We start from the raw sequence: 26,326 nt of genomic DNA, 5'->3' as shown, positions 1-26,326 counted from the left end.
GGCGAAATCTCTATGGAAACGCCATTAACACAAAAGTGAAGTGAAGACTACCATCTACATATATGCCAAATTTCATTGAAATATGTTCAGCCGTTTAGGCTACAAACTCTAACAAACATCCATCCATCTAAACTTTCGCATTTATATTATTACAAGTTAATCAGATATAGGGACTTCCTTTTAAGTAACCAATAGGTACTTGTGTTAGAAAGTCCCGCTCTTCCGAGTAACACATAATGTTGTCAGGTATTCATGCACAATCTATACTATTATAATAAAGCGTAAAATCACACCACCCTGTGGCGCAAGAAGTCAATGATCACAGCATGTTTATTATAATACGAGCTGTTGCCGCAAACTCGTCCGCGTAGTATTAGAAAATATACAAACTATATAAATTGCAAATAGCTACGTATCCCTCCGGAACCGGACATTTCTCGGGGATGAAACTTATCCCAGGTGTACTCCAGTCTTTGTTTTATATCTGTGCCAAATTTCAATAAGATATGTTGAACCGTTGCAGAATGATCGAGTAAACATTAAAAAACTAAATTAATGAATCCTACAGGAACCGTAACTATTCCTGGGATAAAAAGTAGCCTATGTGTTCTTCCCGACTATGCTCTAAATCTGTGCCAAATTTCATGGAGATCCGTTCAGCCGTTTAGGCTACAAACGCTAACAAACATCCATCCATCTATCCATCCATTCATCTAAACTTTCGCATTTATAATATTAGTATTAGTAAGATTGTTTAAATAACATAATTGTGTATTGTACAGGGTTTACTAAGTGATGTGGAATCAGTTAAGGAGCTGATCAAGGTGACTGTGCAATGCAAGAGTTGCAGTAAACGAGTTGTTATAGATAAGAAGCAGACAGGCGTGCAGTACTGTGAGTACGTATGTCACTTATATAATACACTATGCTAGTCGCACATTGGTCAGCATAGCTCACAACTCACATTTGTCATAACATCGTCATACACTGTCGCTTCGCCGCATCGACACTGTCTTAAACATGTTAAGATACAATAGAACCTCGATAAGTTAAACTCCAAGGGAAACACAAAATATTTTAAGTTATAGAGGTTTTAAGTCATCAAGGGTCTATGTTGTAGAGGTTTTGGGCTCTGGTAGGAAGGGAACATATAATTTTTTGAAGTTATAGAGGTTTTTAAGTTACCAAGGTTTGAGTTATCAAGGTTCTATTGTATTTTGGTTAATAATATGTAATTTTATATTGAATACATATTGCATTGGTGGATAGGGCATGATCCTAAAGCATAGGTGAGTTGTTTATTCCGACTTTCACTATTTTTCGCTGCCTCGGATGATTGTGCATTCGCCCGCGACTCCATCCGAGTGAAATTAAACAAAAACAAAAGTGAGTAGCCTATGTGTTCTTCCAGACTACTGTCTACATCTGTACCAAATTACATTAATATCCGTTTAGTCGTTTAGTCTACATACTCCCATCAAACAAATAACAAACTTCCATCTATCCATCCATCTAAACTTTCGCATTTATAATATTACTTTATTATAGCTTTCGCTCGAGACTCTGTCCTCGTGGAACTGAAAAAAACGAAAGTGAATAGCCTATGTGTTCTTCATCTTCAACATCCATCCATTCATCCATCTTCCTTTTAAACTTTCGCATTTATATTATTAAGTAAAATTTAATTCAGTATTAGCTTGTTAAAACATCAACTTGTATCATATTTTAACAGAAGTTAAAATATGTTTGTGCTATTTCCAGCTGTGAAGATGGCCACCCAGCGGAGGATTCATCAGACGGCTGGGTACCATTTATGGAGGCGGAGGATGTTATTATCTGGCGCAAGGAGTACAAAACTGGACAGGGTCTATATGCTTATAAAGGTAATTTTTTATATGTTGGATGGTGTTATGCAAGAAATTTTCTCAATCCGTACTACTATATGTAATGTTGTTATGTCCTTATTTTTGAATTTATATAATTAGATTATTGAAAAATATCTTTATAATCTATGCTTAATATTATAAAGAGGATAAATTTGTACATTTGTATGTAATTACTAAACTAACTTCTTGACTGATTTTAAAAATTCTTTCACCATTTACTTACAAGCTGTTGCTCGCGACTTCGTTTGCGTGGAATCAAAGTATAGTAAAAAATGTAGGCTATGTTATTCAGCGATAATGTAGCTTCTAATGGTGTAAGATTTTTTGAAATTTGCCCAGTAGTTTTTGAATTACTCATCTTACTAATATTATAAATGTGAAAATTTAGAGGGATGGATGTTTGTTAGAGTTTGTAGCCTAAACGGCTGACCGGATTTCGATGTAATTTGGCACAGATGTAGAAGATAGCCTGGAAGAACACATAGGCTATTCACTTTTGTTTTTTTCAATTCCACGCGGACGGAGTCGCTGGCGAAAGATAGTTTATACATAAATTGAATACATACAAAAATACAAATCTTTCCTAGTGCATAGATTTATTTAATTCTTCACAGACAAAAACGCGAGCAAACCTAGTTGTCAACAATGACGGCTACTTCCTTATTGCTATTAGAATACGTAATAAGATACTATACGAGTAAAGTTTCCATAGTATGACCTTGGTTTAACTTTTATCATAGCGATTGACCTTGTCTTTGCTCTTCTGAATTATGTCATAGTGATTGATGTTTGTATATATACTTATACTGACAAGGTCGTCTAGATCCAGACTATACATAGTCTAAATTTAGACAACAAATGACAGGATATGCATTTAAAAGTATTCAATTTTGTAATTATTAAATTCATTTATTTATATTTATGTTTTTAATATACATTATACCATTTGTACATTTTTAACTATGTATTCCGAATGCAATGCTTGTCTAATATTCAATTTTCAATTTATTTCTATCCTCTGCTTCTCCAGCTATGGCAACTGTCCCCTTCTTGTCAGTGCTCAGGGTACTTTCACTGTGTTCTATTAGATATTTCACTGCTTTTACCCTTCTTTTGTCTTTCACTTGCTTCATTATCTTCTACGAGTCTTTATAGTCCTTTCACAGTCTTCTACTTGTTTGTTCACAGTCCTCTATCTTCTACTCGTCTTTTCACTGTATGCTTACCTTACTTTACCATTGGTAGTGCCCGCTTTAACATCTTAGCACTGCAGGGCCGGCACGCCCCCAGTAATACCACGACCACACAGTAGACAGGCGTGAAATGGAAGCAATTCCGTGTTTCGTCTGATGAGTGTGATGCCGGAGGCCTAATTTAAGTCCCTTTCTCTTTACCGCCCTTTTCTTATAAGGAGAGGATGGGAAGGGGAAGAGGATTTGACGGAGAGGGAGATACATAGGAAAGGGAGATATTCTCTTTATGTGCGTCTCCTCTGTTGGATAAGGGTAGGCAACGTATCTGCAATTGCGGATGTTTATGGGCAGCGGTCGCTTCGCCATTTTGGCGGATTCAAGTAGCCGCTTGCTCGTTTGCCACCTTATGTTATAAAAAAAAAATGCTACCCGTTTGTTCACTGTCTTCTACCTATCTGACAATCTTCAACTCGTATTTTCAATGTCTTCTACTGTTCACTGTATTCTACTGTTTTTTTTACTGTTTACCCACTTGTTCATTGTCCTCTATCCGTCTTCTACTCGTCTTTTCACTGTATTCTACCCGTTTGTTCACTGTCTTCTAGCTATCTGACAATCTTCAACTCGTATTTTCAATGTCTTCTACTGGTTTTTTCACTGTCTTTTACTAGTCTTTTGGGTGTTGTACAGTATACGGGCGTTATCCCGAGGTGAGTGCGCGCGACTTCGCTGCGGTGCAACTGGACGGTGCGTACCGACGTGCGTGGGACGCCGCGGTGGCCGCACTGGCGGTAGTACAGCGACACGCGCTTGGTGTCCCGGGACAGGCTGTACTGCATTGGGAGGTGTTGTGGCCGGTGAGTGACGTTTCAGAGTTTTTATTTATTTAAAAACAACGTACATATATAAAAACATATTACATCTAGTGTTATGTATTAGTATAGCCAATGACAGGTTTTGATACAACCTCATACATGTTCTCACAGACATTTAAATAATATATAGACGCGGCATACTGAATTTTGTCAAGTAAAGTGCCACCTTGTATCCTTAGAAAGTACCGGTGAAAAATTTTTGCTTGCTGTGCTTCTGTATTTTTTTTTTAAATGTCTAGTTCAAGACGATGTTTTTACGTTGTAGGTAAACGTAAAAATATGTATAAAATCAGTGCAATGGTAGTCCATTGGATATATCCCAGTCACCTTTAACTTGTGTAGGCACCCCTAAGTGAGGAAATTACTATTATAGCCGGTTTCCCAGTCATATTTAACCATTAATGAATTCTGTTTCTGAACTACATAACGATATTTTCCATTGAAACATCAACCTAATACTAATCTTTTGTAAAATGTCTTTCTAAGAATCTCCCCCCCCCCCAAAAAAAGAAAAAAAAACAGCTTCAGCATCCGTAATATTAATTTTCAGAGATTATTCGCAAACAGAGATTACGTGTATATTCGACGGCATAAGGAATTTGATTCGTTCGTGGAGACACAAGTGGAAAAGAGACAACTAATGGGTGAGAGGGAGAGAGTTGATAATAAAGTTTACGTGATCGTTTCTAAATCCTGCGAACATCCCGATGTCCCGGAAACGAGACACGCTATCAGAGTAATGGAGTACTGGAGCCATATGGTGGTCAAAACTATAGAAGGTGTGGAAAAGGTAATTCTTTGTTATACTTTTAAATCATGCTTCATACTTCATCTATACATATAATAAAATGGGAGTGTCTGTAATATAAAAAAAAAACAGATTTCGGGAAGATGATGTATTTGCGTTGCTGATAACGTGAATCGCATTTAAAAAAATTTTGTCTGTCTGTCTGCAAGCCGTGTTTGTTTTGGGTAATACCAGAAACGGCTGGGCCGATTTCGAACGAACTTTTACTGAAAGGTAGCCGACATAGATGGGCATATTATAGGCCACTTTTTTATCTTAGTGTTACGTGGACGAAGTTAGTTAAGAACATGTCTGAAAGAACACAATGGCTAGTTTCTTTTCATTTTTAAAAACCACGCGGACGGAGGAGAGATAGTTATTTTATAAATGCATGAAAATAAGGACCACATATCTGTTATGGGGAAGGCATATATAGAATACTAGCTTTAGCTTGCGACTCCGTTCGCAGGGAATTAAATAAATAAAAATGAATATACTATGTGATCTTTCAGAGTGTTCTTTTCATCTTTTCCGAATCCCGAGATATTCAGCCGATTTGGCTACAAACTCCAACAAACATCCATCCATCTAAACTTTCGCATTCATAATATTAGTATATATAGCTAGAGTTTGTATCCTGAATGGCTGAATGGATTTCGATGTGGCACAGATGTAAAGGATAGTGTGGAAGAACACTTAGCTACTTTTGTTTTTTAATACCACGCGAACGGAGTCACAGGCAAAAGCTAGTATGTAAGTGAAAGGATAGAGCAGGGTAGAAGGCATGTAGCAGGGTATATCCTCAGAACGGTATGGAGTTCGTGCTGACGTACTACGACGAGCCGGCGCGCGGCGGCATGCCGGCGGGCGTGGCGGCGTGGGCCACGGGGCGCGCGGCGCCCGGCTACCTCGCGCGCATGCGCAGCGCCGCGCTGCACTACCGCGCCTGGGCCGCCGCCACGCCGCACCAGCGACAGGTCAGATTACCTCCCCATTATGCTTTTTACAGTGCTAGAGCCCGCTTTCACTTCGCACTGCAGGGCCAGCTCGCCCCCAACAATACCACCACCACACAGACATTCCGCGTACAGTCTGATTACTTGCTGGAGGCCTAATTTTAGTCCCTTTCTATTTCCACCCTTTTCTTAAGAGGAATGGATGGGAAGGTAAATTGAATTTGACAGTGGAGGAAACTAAGAAGGGAAAATATCTTCTTTATGTGCGTATCCGTCAATGAAGGGTAGGCAACGCTGCAATTGTGGCAGTCTTTGTGCAGCGGTCGCTTTCCATTTCGGTGGATTCATGCCGCTTGTTCGTTTGCCAACTTGTTAGAAAAAACCTACAAAAATATGAATCTTTCCTCTTTATAATATTTATTTCTAGCTGTTGCTCGCGACTTCGTTCGCGTGAATTAAAAAAAAAAAGTAAAAATACTGCCTATGTTACTCAGTGATAATTTCGCTTTTTGATATGGTCCCAGTAGTTTTTGAGTTATTCCAATATATACAAAAATCCAAATCTTTCCTCCTACTACTGTTCCCGTAAGGCTTCATACGCATGAAATTACAAAAACTTTTTTTTTCACATCTCTTAAATTCTCAATAGCAAATGTCTTGTAACATGCGATTATAATTTTTTTCTTTATATATTCCAGGAGATGCCAGACTTCACCCCTTTCGACCCTGAGCTGGTGGATGAACAGCAGAAGAACGCGAGCTCGCAGATCAGCGAACAGGATATGGAGGTGAATTTAAATTTTGTCATTAAAGCAGATATCTAAAAAAATATAAATGTTTCTCATAACGTAGCTTTTAAATGGTGAAAGAATTTTTTAAATCGGTCCAGTAGTTTTTGAGTTATTTCAATACATACAAAAACCCAAAAATCCAAGTCTTTCCTCTTATCTTATTATAGACTAGCTTTCGCCAACGACTCCGTCTGCATGGAATTAATTAAAAACAAAAGCAAGTACCCTATGTGTTCTTCCAGAATATCATCTACATCTATACCAAATTTCATCCAAATCCGTTCAGCAATTAGGCTACAAATTCTAACATACATACATCCATCCATCTAAACTTTCGCATTTATATTAGTATGATATATTATTAAATTGACTAGTTCTCTAATCTACAGTGGTAGTGCCCGCTTTAACATGTTAGCAGTGCAGGGCCGGCACGCCCCCAATACCACGACCATACAGAAGACAGGCGTCAAATGGAAGCAATTCCGTGTTTCGTCTGATGAGTGTAGTGCCGGAGGCCTAATTTAAGTCCCTTTCCCTTTACCACCCTTTTCTTATAAGGAGAGGATGGGAAGGGGAAGTGGATTTGACGGTGGAGGAGATGCATAGGAAGGGGAAATATCCTCTTTATATGCGTCTCCTCCTCCGTCGTATAAGGGTAGGCAACGCATCTGCAATTGCGGATGTCTATGGGCAGCGGTCGCTTCGCCATTTTGGCGGATTCAGGTGGCCGCTTGCTCGTTTGCCACCTTATGTTATAAAAAAAAATCTAAAAATCGTTTATAGGAATCAAACAGACTTAAAAATAGATAGAGGAGGTATAGTTAATACATATTCATAGTTTCCGCTACTCTCTAATAGATGGCGTGGTGACAAACATTCTAGAAACCGATCGAATTTTCGAATATTTGTATAGATCTCTTTTCTACACGATAAATGTTTTTTTAAGAAGTTAATTCCTTTTTAATAGCAACAATATGTTGACATTTCTCGTGACTAAAAGTCTAAAATCTTGAAAATCATTAAATACATATATAAAGAAATAAAACAAAAGTTGGGTTTTTTAAACATATTTTAGTTAACTTAAAAAAAATTAATACCATAAATTAATAAAATAATTCAATATATTTACAGTCGTCCAAAGAAGGTCCAGAAATGGAAAATAACGAGAACACGAGAGACCAAAGCACGCAAACGGAAGAAATAAATAACGGATATGAAATTAAAGAAATAGTAAAAGAAAAATGTATAGATGTTACTAGTAAAGAAAAAAACAAAGAAGATACAGAGAAAAGTAACGACGCGAAAGAAACGCTTGGGAAAAAAGATACGACAAAGGTAAAAATATTAAAAATCTTTTTAGTAAATAATAATAAATGCCTATTACAAAGATTAATCTATACTGTTATAATGCGTAAACACACACTTCTTTGTTGCCTAAGATGTCAGCAATTACACCATATTTTTGAATAATTCCTTTTTTAAAAAAAAGCCCTACACTTACGTCACGCTTTATGATATATATTTTCACGCCATTAAAGTTAGACGGTAATTATTTTGGAAAAATCCCTAATGTGGGAAAGAGACCATAAGTTGCTGCCAACATCAAGGAAACAAGATTGCCAAGTTTTGTCATGTCATGTCATTTTGACATTTGTAATTATCAATTTGACACATGTAAACAATAAATTAATTTTATGCTGATGAAAAAGGGGAACAGCTATCATAAAGGTGATTTTTCTTCTCTCCTTTCCCCTTTTTAGTGCAAAGGGACGGAAAGGGTTAAGGACAAAAACCTCTTGTACGTTCCCTCCCCTTTTGATATAGGTAATAGAGATGAAAATGTTTCTAAGTAGTGGTTTCGCTATTTTAGCGAATTTTATTTGCCAATTGCTCGTTTGTCAACTCTGTAAATAATTTAAAAAAAGATTTCTCTTAGTTTTTTTTATTTATGAATAGTAAATTAATTTTAAGCATTTTTTTATTAGAAAACTGTCGTATCAGCGAACGAAGGAATATGAAAAGAAGTAAATGTAGTTTTTTCTTTAATATTATTTTTAATTTTGATTGAGTTTTTAAAAGTATATCTCTTAAAATAATACTTGATTTATTGTACTAGGTATTTGAATATAAAATTTTGTATTTTTTAATAAGTACTGCTTTAAAAGTTTGAAAGTAAAATTGAGTACTTCCTTGAGTATTTACATTTTTATCGAGTATAGCTGTAGCTCACGACTTTGTCCGCGTGTAATTAAATAAAACATATAGCCTATGTTACTCGCCGATAATGTAGCTTTGTGACGGTGAAAGTATTTTTGAAATTGTCCCAGTAGTTTTTGAGTTATTTTAATTATACAAAAAACAATTCTTTCCTCTTTATAATATTAGTATTGAGTATAGCTTTTGTTTGTGACCACGTTCGCGTAAAATTTAATAATTATAAAAAACATAGCCTATGTTACTCACTGATAACGTAGCTTTTAATGGTATAAATATTTTTGAAATTGACCCAGTAGTTTTTGAGTTATTAGAGAATATGAAAGTAATGTTTAGTATTATTTTTTTCAGGAGACAATAGAGATTGAAGAAGAAAATGGCAGTTGGTGGAGATATCTCTATCCTTTTTATTATTTCGTATAGAAAATAATATTTGTTATAGAATTGTTATAAATTTATAGACCGACTAAGTTATTTGACCCGATGGTGAGTTCAATTAAATTATAGCTTACTGAGAAAATATTTATTTTAATATGAGATAATCGTACTGTGAATTTTTCATACATTTTATGTGATTCTCTTTTATTAAGTAACTAACTTATCAGGCTTAAGTCGCTGTTCTTCTAAAAAATGCGATAAATCTACATAGATATAGAAAACTAGCTGTTGCTCGCGACTTTGTCTACAAGAAATTTAAAACTTTAGCATATGTTACTCAGCGATAACGTAGCTTTTTAATTGTGAAACAATTTTTGATTTTGCCCCAGTAGTTTTTGAGTTTCAATACATACATAAATACAAATCCTGTCCTCTATTGTATAGATTACATAAAACCATGATTTACAAGGATTCTGACTGATATTGTCAGCTAGTTAGATTTAGTTTTATGCCCACCGGGTCAAATAAATTAGTCGCACTATATTTTTTAATATAAGTGACAGTTTTGTTAAGTGAAAGAGTTTTTAGTACAATGTGTTCATTATGTAGATGTCGAAATTAATATGGGTTTTAAATGAAAGTTTGAGATGAAGTTAGTATGAAGTTTTATGAGATTTTAGATATTATTAAGGCTTTTAGCCGACTTATGTCGGGTAAGTTCGCGTGGGATATGGAAAAAATATTGAGAATATGCGTTTAGGGCCCGTTCACACAGAATTAAGCGTAACAGCAGATATATATAATTAAGAAAATTGAATCTATCTGTAATATTGAGAAAAAAATGTATTTCATGAAAATGGTGTATTTGCGTTGTTTATTTTATAGTGATAAAAAAAATCTTTCTTTGCATCGTGTTTAAAAGCGCCAATTAATTATATCTTATTTCAATTGTATAATGCTTAATTTTATTTAAGACTAGCTGTTGCCCTCGACTTTGTTCACACAATATTAAAATAAAAACAGCTATGTCAGCTACCCTTCAGCGAAAGTCAGGTCGAAATCGGCCCAGCTGTTTCGGAGATCGAAACAAACGCGGCTTGCGGACAGACAGACAGACAGACAAAAAAAATTTTATAATGCGATTTTCGTTATCAGCAACGCAAATACACCATCTTCCCGAAATCTGGATTTTTTAAATAATACAAATAGACAATCCAATTTTATTATATGTATAGATAGATAAAAAATCATCTCTCACTACGTCTGTGTGAACGGACCCTTAATTGTATAATAAATGAAATTCAGCGATATACCGTCATTTTATAAACTGACGCAATCAACCTGTCAATAAAATGAATTGGAACAATATTATTGCTACAAGCATTTATGTCCATTTTAGTAGATTCATTAACCAGGAAATCAGTTAATTCCTAAAATTAGGCGTTTTAGTGGCTATAGTAGTCTAGTCGATACTAAATTTTGTTAATTTTAGAAAAAACTATTACTAATAGAAATGGAAATTTTATACACATGTCTATTTTTTAATAAGTCTGTATGCAGACTTATAAATTGTTTAGAGTAGGTGTGATTTCTTATTTCCATTAAAAACTGCTGTTTTTTTCTAAAATTAATAACAAAGGATGCGGATTTGTATCCGGATTAAGGTTTCTTTAATTTGAAACGTCAATTCGTTGTTTCAGTTCTTTTTTCTGACTACCCCCAATGTACAATAAAAATGTAAATAAATGTTATATGCGATATTGTGATTGTTATTAAATCGTTTTTTTGAGGTTATAAGTCTTTTACTTAAAATTTTTTGACTCGTCCGCATAAAATTTTAAAAATGCGAAATAATGTTTGGATGTTTGTTAGTTTGTAGCCTAACCTCTGAACGAAAAGTGGAAGAACACAGTAGAAAGTTAGAGAAGAACAGCAAAGAAGTCGAGAGTTTGAGGGAAACCGTTAGACAAGCCAGTAAAATAAAAAAAAAGAACGGATTTTGATTAATTCTATACTAATATTATAAAGAGGAAAGATTTGTATTTTTGTATGTATTGAAATAACTCAAAAACTACTGGGCCGATTTTAAAAATTCTTTCACCGTTAGAAAGGTAATTTATCTGTCAGTAACATAGGCTCTACTTTTTAATTTCACGCGGGCAAAGTCGCATGCAGCAGCTAGTTTCTTATATTATTATTTACGCGGATGGAGTCGCGGGCGAAAAGTATATTATTGTTTATCATACGTAAAACCAAGTACAGTAGAACCTCGATAAGTTAAAGTCCAAGGGAAACACAGAATATTTTAAGTTATAGAGGTTTTAAGTTATCAAGGGTCTATGTTGTAGAGGTTTTGGGCTCTGATGGGAAGGGAACATATTTTTTGAAGTTATAGAGGTTTTTAAATTACCGAGGTTTGAGTTATCAAGGTTCTACTGTTTTTAGTATAGCCTATCAGCACCCTAGATAAAGTGACTTTCGATTAGTGACATCGCTTGTTAATCGACAAGATGTATCAAAATATATAGAAATGAATACGGGATAAGCACTTGACTTATCGAATGTTGTCAGTTCCATACATATTTGAATAAGAGGGCTCCATATACTTTGTCTAAGAGAGCTGATTGTAAGTGCCATCTTTCGCTATAAATAGTGAAGTTATTTCGTAAATATTTTAATGTACTTACTAATATTATAAATGCAAAAGTTTAGATTTGTTTGTAGTGTAAACTGCTGTACGGATCTCGATAGTCATAGTCATTTTTTTTATACTATAAGTTGGCAAGCTCGCAAGCGGCCAACTGAATCCACCGAAATGGAAAGCGACCGCTACTCATAGACATCCGCAATTGCAGATGCGTTGCCTACCATTAATCAACGGAGGAGGAGACGCACATAAAGAGGACATTTCCCCTTCCTTTGCGTCTCCTCCAACGTCAAAATCCACTTTTCCTTCCCATCTTTTCCTCTTAAGTAAAGGGTGGAAAGAGAAAGGGACTAAAATTAGGCCTCCGGCACTACACTCATCAGACGAAACGCGGAATTGCTTCCACTTAACTTCTGTGTCTGTGCCTGTCTTCTGTGTGGTCGTGGTATTGTTGGAGGCGAGCCGCCTGCAATGCGAAGATGTTAAAGCGGGTTCTACCAATGTTACAAATACAGCCTTACAAATAAAAGCGGTATAAATTTAAACTTAGCACAAATTTTAAGTAAAAGTAGTAGCTGTTCCCATGCGGCTTCATCCGCATGAAAGTATGAAAATTTTGATTTTGTTCTTCACATTTGTTAAATTATCAATTGCAAATGTTAAAATGACAAGACATTACAAACTTATGGTCTCTTTTCCACATTAGGGTTTTTATCCAAAACATTTACCCCCTAAGTTTAATGGCGTGAAAATATATAGCCTAAAGCGTGACGTAAGTTTAGGGCGTTTCATTAAAGAAAGAATTATTCATAAATATGGTGTAATTGCCGACATCTTAGGCAACAAAGAAGTGTGTGTTTACGCTTTATTATAATAGTATAGATAATAGCAAAATTTGTACTAATATTTGCTTATAATCAGTTTATTTTATACCACGTTTATTTGTAAGGCTGATAAGATATATATTTTTTTAATCCACAATCGTAGAAAACTTGTATTAAAAATTGTCGGAACGTGTATAGGGTGTAGTAGAAGAAGTGGTAGTGCCCGCTTTAACATCTTAGCACTGTAGGGCCGGCACGACCGGTGTAATACCACGACCACACAGAAGACAGGCGTAAAATGGAAGCAATTCCGTGTTTCGTCTGATGAGTGTGGTGCCGGAGGCCTAATTTAAGTCCCTTTCTCCTTGCCACCCTTTCTTATGAGCAGATGGGAAGAGGAAGTGGATTTGACGGTGGAGGAGATGCATAGGAAGGGGAAATATCCTCTTTATGTGCGTCTCCTCCTCCGTCGTATAAGGGTAGGCAACGCATCTGCAATTGCGGATGTCTATGGGCAGCAGTCGCTTCGCCATTTTGGCGGTTTCAGATGGCCGCCTGCTCGTTTATCCTTATGTTATATAAAAAAAAACATACAAAGTTTTTTTTATATATTTAATTGATAAAGAATTCATTCGATCGCTGGTTTTGGTTATGTCGCCACTTGCAGGCCCAGTTCCAGCAGGACATGCCGGCCCACGGCTCGTCCGTGTAGAACACCTGCCCGTTCTGGTACATCTGGAATATGAACAAATTATTACAAACATAAACAATATGAGTATGAAAACTACCATTATTCCGATAGTCGTTTCGGTGCACGGGCTAATAGTGAAGAGCTAAAAAATGTAAATAGGAAGTACTTATATTGTCTTAACTGATAACATAGCTTTTTATCGGTGCAAGAATTTTTTAATTCAGAGTATAGAAGTTTATTTGATATAAGAAAAAAGAGGAAATACATCTATACTATATACTGCATGGAATAAAAGGCTTTTTTTATTTATTATTTATTTTATTCTATAATAATGATTATCATCATCTCCCCTGCCTTATCCTAGTCCCGTAGTGGCGCACCGGGTTTTCGTCCCCCAAAGCACTCTATCATCCGTCATCTCAGTCATCACTCCCTTCATCATGTCACCTTTCACGCAATCCATCCATCTCTTTCTAGGTCTACCTCTACCGGTGTACCTCCACATTCATAACTAACGTCCTTCTTGTTACATGCGATTCATCCCTTCTCATAACATGCCCATACCACTCTAACCTTTTACTCCTTATTTTCTCAACCACTGGGGCTACTCTCAAACTTCCTCTAATATACTCATTTCGTATCTTATCCAATCGGAAATCAAATCTATACTAATGATATAAAGAGCAAATATTTGTATTTTTGTGTTTAAATATCTCAAAATCTACAGATTCTATTTCAAAAATTCTTTTGCCATTAAAAAGCTACGTTATCAGTGAGCAACATAGGCTATATATTTTTATAATATAAATTGGCAAACTCGCAAGCGGCCACATGAATCCACCGAAATGGAAAGCGACCGTTGCCCGTAAACATCCGCAATTGCAGATGCGTTGCCTACCCTTAACTGACGGAGGAGACGCATATAAAGAGGACATTTCATTTCCCCTTCCTATACGTCTCCTCCACCGTCAAATCCACTTTTCCTTCCCATCCTTTCCTCTTAAGAAAAGGGTGGAAAGGAAAAGGGGCTAAAATTAGGCCTCCGGCACCACACTCATCAGACGAAACGCGGAATTGCTTCCACTTCACGCTTGTTTTCTGTGTGGTCGTGGTACTACACCGAGCGAGCCGGCCCATTCGTGCGAAGATGTTAAAGCGGGCTCTACCACTGTTGAATTAATATTAATATTTTTTAATTTCACGCGGGCGAAGTCGCGAGCAATCACTAGTAGGATATAATTTGAAAATACTTACAAACGATAGATCCGAACTCTTGTAATTAACCCCGTCATATCCGAAGCGTAGTATAAAATTCATAGAGAAAATAGAGAAAATGCATCTAACATCGGTGGTCGCGGGTAAGAAGTAACGATACGGTCCACACCAGTACGACACTTTAGGCTCGTATTCCACTGACTCCGGAAACTCTTCGCGAGGGTTTATTCTAAAGAATGAATACAGAATTAAAAAAAATAGCCTAAATCACCCCTCTATCTAGCTATCTGTACATATAATAAAATTGGAGTATCTGTAATATAAAAAAAAATCCAGATTTCGGGAAAATGATGTATTTGCTTTAATGATAACGAAAAACGCATTTTTGTCTGTCTGTCTGTCTGGAAGCCGTGTTTGTTCGTAATCTGCAAATCGGCTGGACTTATTTCGACCGGACTTTCACTGAACGGTAGCTGACATAGACGGGCATATTATAGGCTACTTTTTATCTTAATATTGCGCAGGCGAAGTCGCAAGCAACAGTTAGTAATATCCATACTTATATATGCACTGTGCGTCACTCCAGTTATCATCGGAGTGGCAGTACAGACCCTGGCTGGGGTCCTTAGCCTGGAACTGTTCCGCGTGCGGACCAACGTAAGTCGTCTCAGAATGACGATGATAGAAACCAGAGAAAGCGAATGCACCTAAAATATATAGTTTCGATATAAAAAGATCCCTATATCTATACTGATGTAATAAAGCGTTAACACAATTCTTTATGGCGTAAGATCTCAGCAATCACAGCATATTTTAAAATAACTCTTTAATAAAAAGCCTTAAACTTACGTCATGCTTTAGACTATATATTTTCACGCTATTAAACTTAGTGGGTAAATAAATTGGAAGAAACCTTCATGTTGGAAAGGAACCAAAACTACAAGCTGCCGAAGAAGTAAGGTTTCCATGGTAACGGTAACTGTTATCCACTGTCAAAGGCCTTCGTTGTCATTTGTGCATTTTTTATTTGCAATTGATAATGACAAATGTAAACAATAAAATAAAGTTTTTTATAATATCATTCGGAAGAAGCTGCAGGGAACAGCTAGTTTCTTATAAGGTAGGATCTGGCAGAGGAGAGAACACAGAAATGTCCACTTTCTGTCTTATTATTAAAAGTCGTAAGATCTTTGTGGTTTTTTTCTATATTTTTCTGATATGAGTAATGACGATAGCATCGACTTATTAGCCCAGATATCTGTTATTGCAAAGAAAATTTACCTCTAAATGTATAGCAATGTGGTTTCCTTTCGCTTGACAATATCATTTGGGCGTCCTCTTGGTTATGAGCTGAAGCTATGTAATACGATGTCCCTAAGCATTTGAACTCTGCAAATAATAAACTTTGCATTATAGTATACTATTTTTTTTAATAAATTGTAGATGGAAGTTTAGATTAAATCAAAACGATATTTTATATGTTGTCCTTCCAACTCGTTGCCGAGAATTCCATACCTTCAAAGGTAGCACCATTTTTTTATAGGCTTTTTTTGTTTTCTCACTTGAAAATCATAAGTCAAAGGTAATATAAACAGGTTAATCTAAACTATCTATACTATTATAATAAAGCATAAACACACAATTCTTTGTTGCCTAAGATGTCAGCTTTTACAGCATATTTTTGAATTATTTTATTTTTAATAAAAAGCCCTACACGTCACGTACTTTTTACGCTTTAGGCTATATATTTTCACGCTATTAAACTTAGGGGATAAATAAATTGTATTAAAACCCTATAGTGAGAAAGAGACCATAAGTTGCTGCCAACATTAAGGAACTAAGATTGCCATGGTTTGTCATGTCATTTTGACATTTGCAATTGATAATTTGACAAATGTTAACAATAAAAGATGTTTTCAGCTTGTTTTATTGTCCTTTCAACTCGTTGCCGAGAAATCCATACCTTCAAAGGAAGCATTTTGTAATAGGCTTTTTCTTGTTTTCTAACTTGAAGATTATCATTCAAAGGTAATTAAAACAGGCTAATATTAAAATAAAATCGATTGTAGCCCGATGCGATTTATAACTCCGGTATAAAGTTTGAAACTTCAGGTATATAAATTTAAAACTGTATTTTTAAAACAAATGGTACGTAAATTTATGTATGTTAACTGATTTGTTGCCGTCTAACGACCGTTTGTTCAATCTTTAGAGCAGGACCCTCACGATACAGGCTGCGCCTAGTACGAGGGTCCTGATCACAACATATAAAAAATTCTACTCTATCCATGAACTACATTTTTCTACCTCCATGTATTCATGATTGTTGGATTTTAAATAAATCATTTTTTCTATTTCATTTTTTTTCATAAGGGTTGTCTTGCGAGTTATGGGAAATTATGCTATTTTAGCGAAAACTGACTTGTTTACTTACCAGGACTGGCGTATAACCCGAAAGGTATTTTAGCCTGTGTTGATTTTATTTTCGCTTCGGAAGTGTCCATTTTCTTATTGAGTTTGAGTAGTACCATAGACATTAGTGCCATATCGGTTTCGAAGAGCAGTCGTTTTAAATCTTTTATGTGCGTGTCTATGAAAGTGAATAGTCTCTTTTGTGCCGTCTCCAGAATCTCACGTCGCTCTATCTGTCAGCATAAGAAAAACTAAGCACAATTTTACTATGAAAGTTTTTTTCTTATTGCATATTAGCTATTGTATAAAAAAGTAGCCTATAATATGTCAGTTTATGTCAGCTACCCTTGAGTGAAAGTCCGGTCGATATCGGCCCAGCCGTTTCGGAGATTACCCGAAACAAACGTGGCTTACAGACTGACAGACAAAACAATTTTAAATGCGATTTTCGCTATCAGCAATTTTTTTGATATTACAAACAGACAGTCTAATTTTGTAATAATTTAAAGATTTCCCTTATTATGTCGTGGTCAACTATTTAGAAAGTTTAATGTAAATGAAATGTTAATAAGGATTGTCTTTAAAACTCCTTATTATGAGGACAAAATGTTCGATTTTTTAATAGAAAATGGTTTTAAGTGTCATAGAGTATGTAGGGGAAAGAGTTGTCTTAGTTACATTCATAGAGTAAAATGGCGCAGAGGTGCTTTTCACATTTTATCTTGATTTTGTACTTTACAGTCATGTTTAGGTCAGCAAAAAGTGTTGCAATGCTTCTTACCGGGTTGTGCGGCTCCTTGATGCGGCTGTTCATATAGCTATAATACTCCTGCAGCCTCTCGAACTTTTCATCAGCATAGCTGTGCCGCGGGTCAATCTCTTTCACACTCGGCAAATTGTATGGTTTCTGTTGATCATATGTTATAAAGAGATATTAAATATTTATTTATTTCTTTAACGCCACTGAGCACATGTATACAGTGATATTTTATACATTATAACAAGTTCCTCCCCCGTTACAAAATAATCTATACATTGTCACAAAGTGATTTTGACATATGCAATTGACAATTTGAGGAATTTAAACAACTAAATAAAATTTTTACAACATCGTGCGGACGAAGCTGCACTGGAACAGCTAGTTTCTTGCTATTTTAAATACTTTGTTTTGTGTGAACTTACCGTTTCAACTGTCGGGAATGACAGTCGAGCAAGCTGAAAGTAAAGATTTTAACATTAATATTAGAATGAAAGGAACGATCCATTTGTAAATTTGTTCTTGCATAACCGGCTGGTGATGCGTGGCTAATATGCGTTTTCTATAACGTTTTGTCACCTTCTAGATTTTCCATTTAACAGTTAACAGTGGTAAAGCCCGCTTTAACATTATCGCACGAATAGGCTGGACCGCCCCACGCAAGACAGCCGTGAAATGGAAGCAAAACATTTTGTCTGATATATGCGTTTTGGAGGTCATATTTTAGTCCCTTTAACGTACCACCCAAATTTAAACTATAGGATGGGAAGGAAATGTGGATTTCTCGGTGGAGATGACGCACAGGAAGGGAGAATATCCTCTATATGCGTCTTTAATTGCGTATGTCGATAGGCAACGGTCTTTACGCCATTTTGGCAGATTCAGGTAGCAGCTTGTTCATTTGCCACCATATGATATTTTCTATATATCTTTCATAAAATTCAAATTCAAGACGTCTTCAGTTAACGTTATAAGGCAATCGACGGCTTCATCATTGCAATGTTTAATACCGTTTATATTGCTATTAGCGACCTGGGCGTGATTTCTACGGCACCCCCTTACGCCTTGGGAAGGGAGGATTAACACGTGAACCAATTTGCAGAAAAGTCCATCGCCCAGGGCGGTTAACCAACTGCGCCCTAACATCGATGTCGTAATAAAACGTAATTGGCGCTATTGATCTCAGAAATGCAACACCGGCACAATTTACTTAGTAAAACTGCCACCTTGGCCCTTCTTTGTATGTATGCCCGCATACATAGTGAGAAGGGCCACCGCAAACTAGAACAATAGCGCCAATTACGCAAGAGAATTAAACATATTGTCATTTTAAAACATTATACAAATTAAATAAAAGAAGGAAAGTCTCCGATGATTAGAAAGTCAGGAGTGGACGTGTTAAAAAAACACCGATGTCGTCTGTCTATTAAGGAATTGTGGTACAGATAATATAAACCAGTGGACTTACTAGCTGGAATGAGGACACATCACCGTTCCCCGCTAACACTGGCGACAATACCGCCAGTAACTGAAATGTAATACCACACACAAAAAAACAACAGACGAATTGAGTACCTCCTTCTTCTGGAAAGTCGGTCAAAAACAAAATATTTACCATATTTCTATTCTATTTTGGTTTAGTCAAAATGTATGACTTTCAATTGCATTTTTAAGTTTTAATCTTTTTTAAATTAGTCTAAGAAATTGGGACATGCACTGTGATTTTAACGAGGTTTAGGATAAGCGCCATCTGTGCTCGGCCACCTCAAGCCCGGTGAATCTGTAAATGCCTCTGCAAGGCAAACTGTGGCCACTCAGTCACAAAAAAAACTGTGACTTAGTACAAGATTTTAAAAATATAACTTGTGAAAAAGGAAATAAAGAAACACCCGAATCTCAAGTCTGTGACCAAAAAAATGTGTTAGGAGAACAAGAGGGTGCCATTATGACAACCAAAAAAATTCCGCACTCGGCCGGTGTGGTTGACTATGGTCTTAACTTATAGTTTTAATGCGTATGGAAACAGGGCAAAATTATTATTCCTTACCACATATGTTTCATAAAATATATTTTTTAAAACCATAACTGTGACCTTTTCGGCTTGAAAACGTTTTAAAAATATTTAGAAACGACGTAAGCTTATCGTCCAATCATTATTTTTAATTTGATAAAAAAATATTAATTGACTTTATGGTCTTGAGTTGTAAAAACGATAAAACACTGGTTTTTTATAAAAATTCTATGGTACGAAGAATCTAAATTCAATCAAACTGGCATAATTAACTACCATAATAAACATTTTCAGAGTGACAAAGTCCACACAAACCCCAATCAAAAGCAACCAAAAAGGGACAAACCGACGTTTCTCTATCAAATGTCTTTGGCTACAAGACAAAACATGATAATAATTACACATTTTTTTTACAAGAAAGTTGCTGGGACATTCTTGTAAGTAAAACAATTGTGTCAGAATGTTCCCTTCCATAGCATACATTACGTGTTGCTTATGTTTAATAGTTAAACATTTAAAAAATATATATATATTTTAGTGTTTCTTTGTAGCAATTGTGTGCGAGTGTGTATTTGTGTGTACCAGCAAGACGGATGTCCTGCTCATTATGGTATCAACGTTAGACGATGTCTCGAAAGCCTTTTTTTTAATCGTTGGATAGGACGTGGCGGCCCTATTCTGCGGCCTGCGAGGAATGCGAATAAGTCCGGTCAACACCAATTGACTTTTATGTCTGGTGTCACATGAAAAATCTTGTTAACGAATCGCCTGTCATCAGTAACACTTAAAACAAGAATTATTAACGCAGCAATTGCGATGCGGATTTGACTACTTCGGTAGTTAACTCGGGAAAAGAATGCGACTTTGCGCACAAAATATGGGAAGTAATTTCGAGCTAGTATTTTAAACGCTATGCTACATCAGTGATTCTCCATTTTGCCGCGGCACTTTTGTGTGCAAGACGGCAAAAATGGGGGCTGATTTCTTTCGCAAGGGTTTACCAGGACCTCGATCTAGCCAATTTAACCTCATCAATCCGATGTAGACATTAAAAGTAGGCACAGAGCTGTGAGGAGATTGCTGAATCTAACCTTTTTAAATTTATACACAACTCTGATTTACTTATTTTTAATTGTCACTTCTAATTCGATGTGTATAGAATAAAATGTCTATAATTTTACTTAAATTATCGTTTAATTATAATCCACAACACAGGTGTGTCGGCTCTTTTATTTTGGAGATGAATTTGACCTATCTCTAAATGAGGACAAGTCATATTCGCTGCAAGAGCGGATTCAGGGGTCATGACCCCCCCCCCCCTGAGCTGATTGCTCAAGCGCGTGACAAAATATATTTACATAGTCATAGTCAAGCTCTTGACTTGATCACGCCTATATGACCCCCCCCCTGGCACCAAAGCTGGATCCGCCCTTGATTCGCTGCATATACCAAACTGCTCAAGCGTCAAGCATGAATAATTGTTTAGGCTCCGACCATGGACTGCTTGGGTATGGAAACACTTTGAAGTTTCAAAACGTATTTAATGTGGTAATAACTTAAAACGACTTAACAATGTATATCAACGAGTTGGATGCGTGTGGTCAGGGCGACGGATGTTGACGAATGTTGCTCCCCGCATTGCGTATCGCCGCCTTATTCTCTGCAGCGCGTCTCTCCGCCCTCGTAAGCGTCCTCTAGCGGCGTCTGCCGGGACGACTATGGCAGCGACGGAATCTTAGCAGACGCCGATGCACCGCGAGGCCGTCCATTGGCCTCCTATGTCTCTGCTAGTCTGCTATGAGGCGATTTGAGGCCTTAAAATACAGGCCCCCTTGGAAGCGCTAGTTTTCGAAACTTTCGTCGGTTGCCCGGTGTGAATCTCGGCGACTCTCTCTAGCCTCTTGTTTTATTATTTTCATCTTAAATGTAGGCTTATTTTTAACAAAACTAACAGTGCAACCATATATAAGTTTTGCTACTGATAGCAGATTCGTCGAAAATTTCGGCACGTATAGTGTGTCACGTAAATTATTTATTTGGTCGTGAAGTTTACTTTACTTTGCCTTTGCCTTTGACTTTGGTTGTATGACAGTCAGATGCTAGTTTGAGTATACCTGACTCTGGTTGTATCTCTTCAAACTGCACACATATCCAAACATTATATGTTCGCCGATGTTACTGACATGGTCTTATATGTGGGCGTTACGCTGTTATTCTTTTCTACTCTATTAGATTTCTTTACTTTGTCTTACTTATCGCTCCAACAAGTTTCCGTCGTATGACACTTCTTTTTGCACCTTTGGCAATATTTATTTATCTTTTTCTTTGTGTAGGAAGCTCCGTCGTTCTCAACATTGTCGATGTTAGCATTCTTTCGAGCTTCTTTCCTCAACAAAATCATCATCATCCACTTGCCCTTATCCCTTACGGAGGGCACAGTATGTATTGCTCTTCCATACATCTCTATCAGTCGTCATCTCTGAATCCACTCCTTTCTTAAGCATATCCTCTTTCACACAATCCATCCATACTTTCTTCGGTCTTCCTCTACCGTTGTAGCCATCTACATTCAGTCTTAACTCTTTCTGGTTTATGTCCCCATCGTTTCGTCGCATAACATGTCCATAACAAAATTTCCTCAACAAAATCAACATTTCTAAATTCATTTCAATATCATTTAGATATTCGTATTTGAACAAAGATAAATTCTAGACAAATTCTAGCGTTCCTAGGTATAAACACTTTTTGTTAAACAAAAACTTTCTTCTTCGAGTACAACAGAACTTCCTTCCTTTGAAGATTTTTATTTTTTTATAAGAAAAGTGGGCAAACGAGCAGCGTGAACACCAATGCGGTCAACGACGCCCATGGACATCCTCAACACCAGAGGAACTACAGATTTTTTTCATTGATAGTTATTTTATTTGTAAATTACAATTTTTATTTTCTTTAAAATTATAAGTCAAATTCAAATTATTCAAACAGAAAATGTTTTCAAAACGATTGTTCTAGTTTATTACCAAAAAGTTTGATTATGGAACTGAAATAAAAACTTGATTTATTTGTAAATTATTGGATAATTCTTTTTTTTTATAACATTTTTCTCTAAAAACTAATCACTAATTTAGGTAGTGGTGCTAGTATATGCCCATGCCTTAGTAGTTGGCCTCTTTCCCTTTTTGTCTTTAACTGTGACGAGACGGCTTTCATGTTAGCACCTAAAACACCCAAGGTCCTCGCCAAAAAAGGAGCCAAAAAGTCTACCAACATGTTAATGCTGACGACAAACAGTGTTTGACTGTACTTGTTACAGGAAACGCTGCCGGAGTATATAATTGTCGTAGGAGCCTTTGCTCCTATATTTCATCGTAACAGAAGTGTGGAAACAGAACAAGCCCTACCTCCTACAGTCAAGTCGTTCAACATCAAGTCTTTTATTTTTCACGCCACCGGCGACAGATGTGCATCCCCCACATATTGGTCCTTCGAGCCGGATTTCTTCGTGTTAAATAGAAGATAGAAGAAGATGTCGATCACCCGCTCCGTCGAACGGAATAACCGCAGCAGGGCCTCACCACAATCGGAGCCCCTGCCTCGAGCGGATCCGTTGCGAGACGCGCCACAATCCTCCGCAGAAGCTACAGAATTTGATACCGAGTGGTCAGATAAAACTCGGATGAGTTCTACGGGGACCGACAGCGCGACGGATGAAGAAGAAAAATCCATTCTGGATAGCGGACATGGAGAAACCGTTGAGAGCGTTGTCTACAGCGGCTGGAGATATACTACAATTAGCCGCAGCAATCACACCTCGCTGCGAGAACGACGCAACCAGCAACTCGCCACCACTTCGAACTACCGATCTACCATTGGTCGCTCAGTGCGGCTTACGAAGAATCTTCAACAGCATTTAAGAAGCAAGAAAAGATGGCAAGATTGCGATATGCGCTAAGAGGACGGGCAAGAGAAGCTGTGGACAACCTACTGATCTTGTGCGCCGAATCAGACGAAATTATAGCGTCATTGAAAACCCGATTGGGCCGCCCTGATGCCATCGCACTTACAGAACTAGAGTACTTACGCGCACTTGTCCGTCCGATTCACCGAGAGAGCTCTGCATCTTTATGAACAAAATCGCTAATAGCATAGCGACAATCGCTGCATTGCACAAAGAACACTACATGTATAATCCTGAGGTTACGAAGGCAATTATAGAAAAATTGACTCCGGTGCTACGGTACCACTGGTATGACTTCGCAGCTGAACAGAAAGAAGGCGAAGCCGACTTGACAAAACTGTCGCGCTTCCTTCTACGCGAAGCCGACCGATGCAGCCCGTATGCCCAACCGGAAGCCATCACAGAGGGATCAAGCGCAACACCGAATAGACGGCCTGCTAAGGCATACGCCGTAACGGAAGCTTCAACGGAATGCAACGTGTGTGCTACACAGGATCACATACCACCGGCATGTCCACAGATAGCCGAAGCCAACGTAAACGATAGATGGGACATAGCGAATGTTTTTTCGCTATGTCCCATCTAGTTTCCGCTGTCTCAGACATCGAACGAGAAAACACGCATGCCGCGTCAAACGATGCGACATTAACGACTGTGGATGATTCCACCATAGACTGCTGCACTTCGAAAAGTCTACAAAACAGCAAGAAGAAAAAAAAGTCGTCACTTCAACTTGGGAGCAAAGCAACACGTGTTCATATCTCAAGATATTTCCTGTCAAAATAATTGGAAGAAAAGGAGAGATAGAAACATTCGCACTCCTCGACGACAGGTCAACGGTTACGTTAATTGACGAAACACTGTCAAGAAAAGCCGGCGTATCGGGACCCGTCGAGCCGCTGCGAGATGAAGGAATTAGCGACCATAAGACAGCAGCTAACCGATCTCAGCGTGTGACTCTCGCATTAAAAGGGACGAACGAAATTCGCCAACAGATGAATGCAAGAACGTTCGCCAACCTGACGATATCATCTCAGCAAATTAGCGACGGGACAATAGTGAACTGCAGCCATCTCAAAGAGATTAGTGAGCAAATTACTTACAGAAATGCTCAACCCAGAATATTTATCGGCCAAAATAATTGTCACCTTCTGATAGCGACGGAGGTCAGAAAGGGACAGCGCCATCAACCGGTCGCGTCCCACACCTCGTTAAAATGGGTCCTGCACGGATCTACAACCCGTAGTTTGGGGAAAAGCATACATCGAGTGCATCATTTGGTTTCCGAAGATATCAACGAACAACTGCGCCGTCACTTCGCAATAGATTCGCTTACAATAGAGCCGAAGCGACCACGAAGCGACCCAGAAGAGCGTGCTCTCTCCCTCCTGAAAGAGCACACCAGACTAAACGATACTGGTCGCTACGAAACTGCGCTGTTATGGAAAGAAAATGATGTCAAACTCAAACAATTACGACAATGCCTACAAACGGTTATTGTCGACAGAAAGAAAAATAGATAAGAACCCGGAGTTACGCGAAAAATATGAAGAGCAAATGAACTCTATAATAGAAAAAGGCTACGCCGAGCTTGCCTCTGAAGAAAAGAACAACAACACCTGGTATCTCCCTCACTTTCCCGTGATTAACATAATGAAGCCGGGAAAGATTCGCGTAGTCCATGACGCCAATACCAAGGAAGGGTCTTGTAATATAAGTTCAATTAGATATATGGCAACATAGTCTATACAAATATGTCATCTATGTCCATTGTGCTACGCTGATCTAAAAATGTGATTTTAATAAATAACAGTTTACCATTAACCTTAGTATTCTTTAATGTGGATATACATTTAAATATTACATGGCGCAGTCGAGATCGAACATAAAATAATGGATATGCTCAAGCCGCCTCCGCCATTGTGCATCCAAGGAGATGTTGGCGAAAGTTATAAAAAATGGAAACAAAGATTTGAGATATATTTATTAGCGACTGGAGCAAATAGTAAACTAGAAGATCAAGAAAAAGTAGCATTGTTATTACACTGTATTGGTGAAGAAGGTATAGAAATTTATAACAATTTCGAAAAAACTGACAAGTTGAAAGAGTATTCAAATGTTATAAAAAAATTTGATAGTTACTTCCTACCGAAGAGGAATGAAACGGTTTGTAGAAACATTTTCTTCAATAGAAAAATGTTAGAAACAGAGACATTTGATGAATATTTAAATAATTTACGTACACTTAGTGCGGAATGCAACTTTGCTACATTAAGAGATAGTCTAATAAAGGATCAGATAGTAAGAGGAATAAGGAAAAAAAACGTGGTTGAAAGACTTTTAAAAGAAACAGATTTAGACTTGGAAAAATGTATCAGGATTTGTAAGCTGAGGAGTTGACAGAAAAACAAATAAAAAAATTTAACCTAGCCCAGAAAGAGACAGTGGCAGTTGGTGAAAAAAGCATACAAAAATAATAATACAGAAGAGCAAAAGAGAGAAGAAAAGAAGCCTTGTGGAAGATGTAGTTATGTACATGGTTTTAAGTGTTCGGCATTCTACCAACAATGTAAAAAATGCAAAAAATTTGGACACTATGCTAAAATGTGCCGGAATAAGATTCAGCAAGTGCAGCAGTCAACCTCATCAAGTGAAGAAGATAATTATGTGTTGGGAATAACTTACAAAAAGGATTTACAGGTCAATGAAGTTCGCAGTGAGATGTATGAGT

General features: G+C 37.2%; 2 protein-coding genes across 3 annotated transcripts in view; one reads left to right on the top strand and one right to left on the bottom strand.

The window, feature by feature from the left end:
- LOC106100058 (stAR-related lipid transfer protein 7, mitochondrial-like) overlaps nt 1-9,425 on the top strand; it is a 13,521-nt gene extending 4,096 nt beyond the window's left edge. Inside the window, exons 2-9 of one of the 2 annotated variants that reach the window (XM_013278796.1) lie at nt 783-898; nt 1,762-1,883; nt 3,770-3,936; nt 4,505-4,744; nt 5,548-5,718; nt 6,396-6,485; nt 7,620-7,823; nt 9,054-9,425. In XM_013278796.1, the coding sequence (XP_013134250.1) occupies nt 783-898; nt 1,762-1,883; nt 3,770-3,936; nt 4,505-4,744; nt 5,548-5,718; nt 6,396-6,485; nt 7,620-7,823; nt 9,054-9,125 (1,182 nt within the window). In that variant the 3' untranslated portion in view covers nt 9,126-9,425. Of the gene's footprint in view, nt 1-782; nt 899-1,761; nt 1,884-3,769; nt 3,937-4,504; nt 4,745-5,547; nt 5,719-6,395; nt 6,486-7,619; nt 7,824-8,473; nt 8,514-9,053 lie in introns of those variants that run through there. The other variant, XM_013278797.1, reaches the window with a different exon arrangement.
- Nucleotides 9,426-13,149: 3,724 nt separating this feature from the next.
- On the bottom strand, nt 13,150-22,108 carry LOC106100030. Its single transcript, XM_013278766.1, has 8 exons — nt 19,095-22,108; nt 18,052-18,084; nt 17,651-17,776; nt 16,892-17,102; nt 15,739-15,846; nt 15,017-15,164; nt 14,497-14,686; nt 13,150-13,286 (listed from the first exon to the last, which is right to left on the bottom strand). The coding sequence occupies exons 1-8, from the start codon at nt 19,242-19,244 to the stop codon at nt 13,164-13,166; spliced, it is 1,089 nt and encodes a 362-aa protein (XP_013134220.1). The 5' UTR covers nt 19,245-22,108; the 3' UTR covers nt 13,150-13,163.
- Nucleotides 22,109-26,326: the final 4,218 nt, after the last annotated feature.

Source organism: Papilio polytes, unplaced genomic scaffold (genome assembly GCF_000836215.1).
Source record: "Papilio polytes unplaced genomic scaffold, Ppol_1.0 DF824080.1, whole genome shotgun sequence".
NCBI lineage: Eukaryota > Metazoa > Arthropoda > Insecta > Lepidoptera > Papilionidae > Papilio > Papilio polytes.
This window is presented reverse-complemented; position numbering and strand designations above follow the sequence as displayed.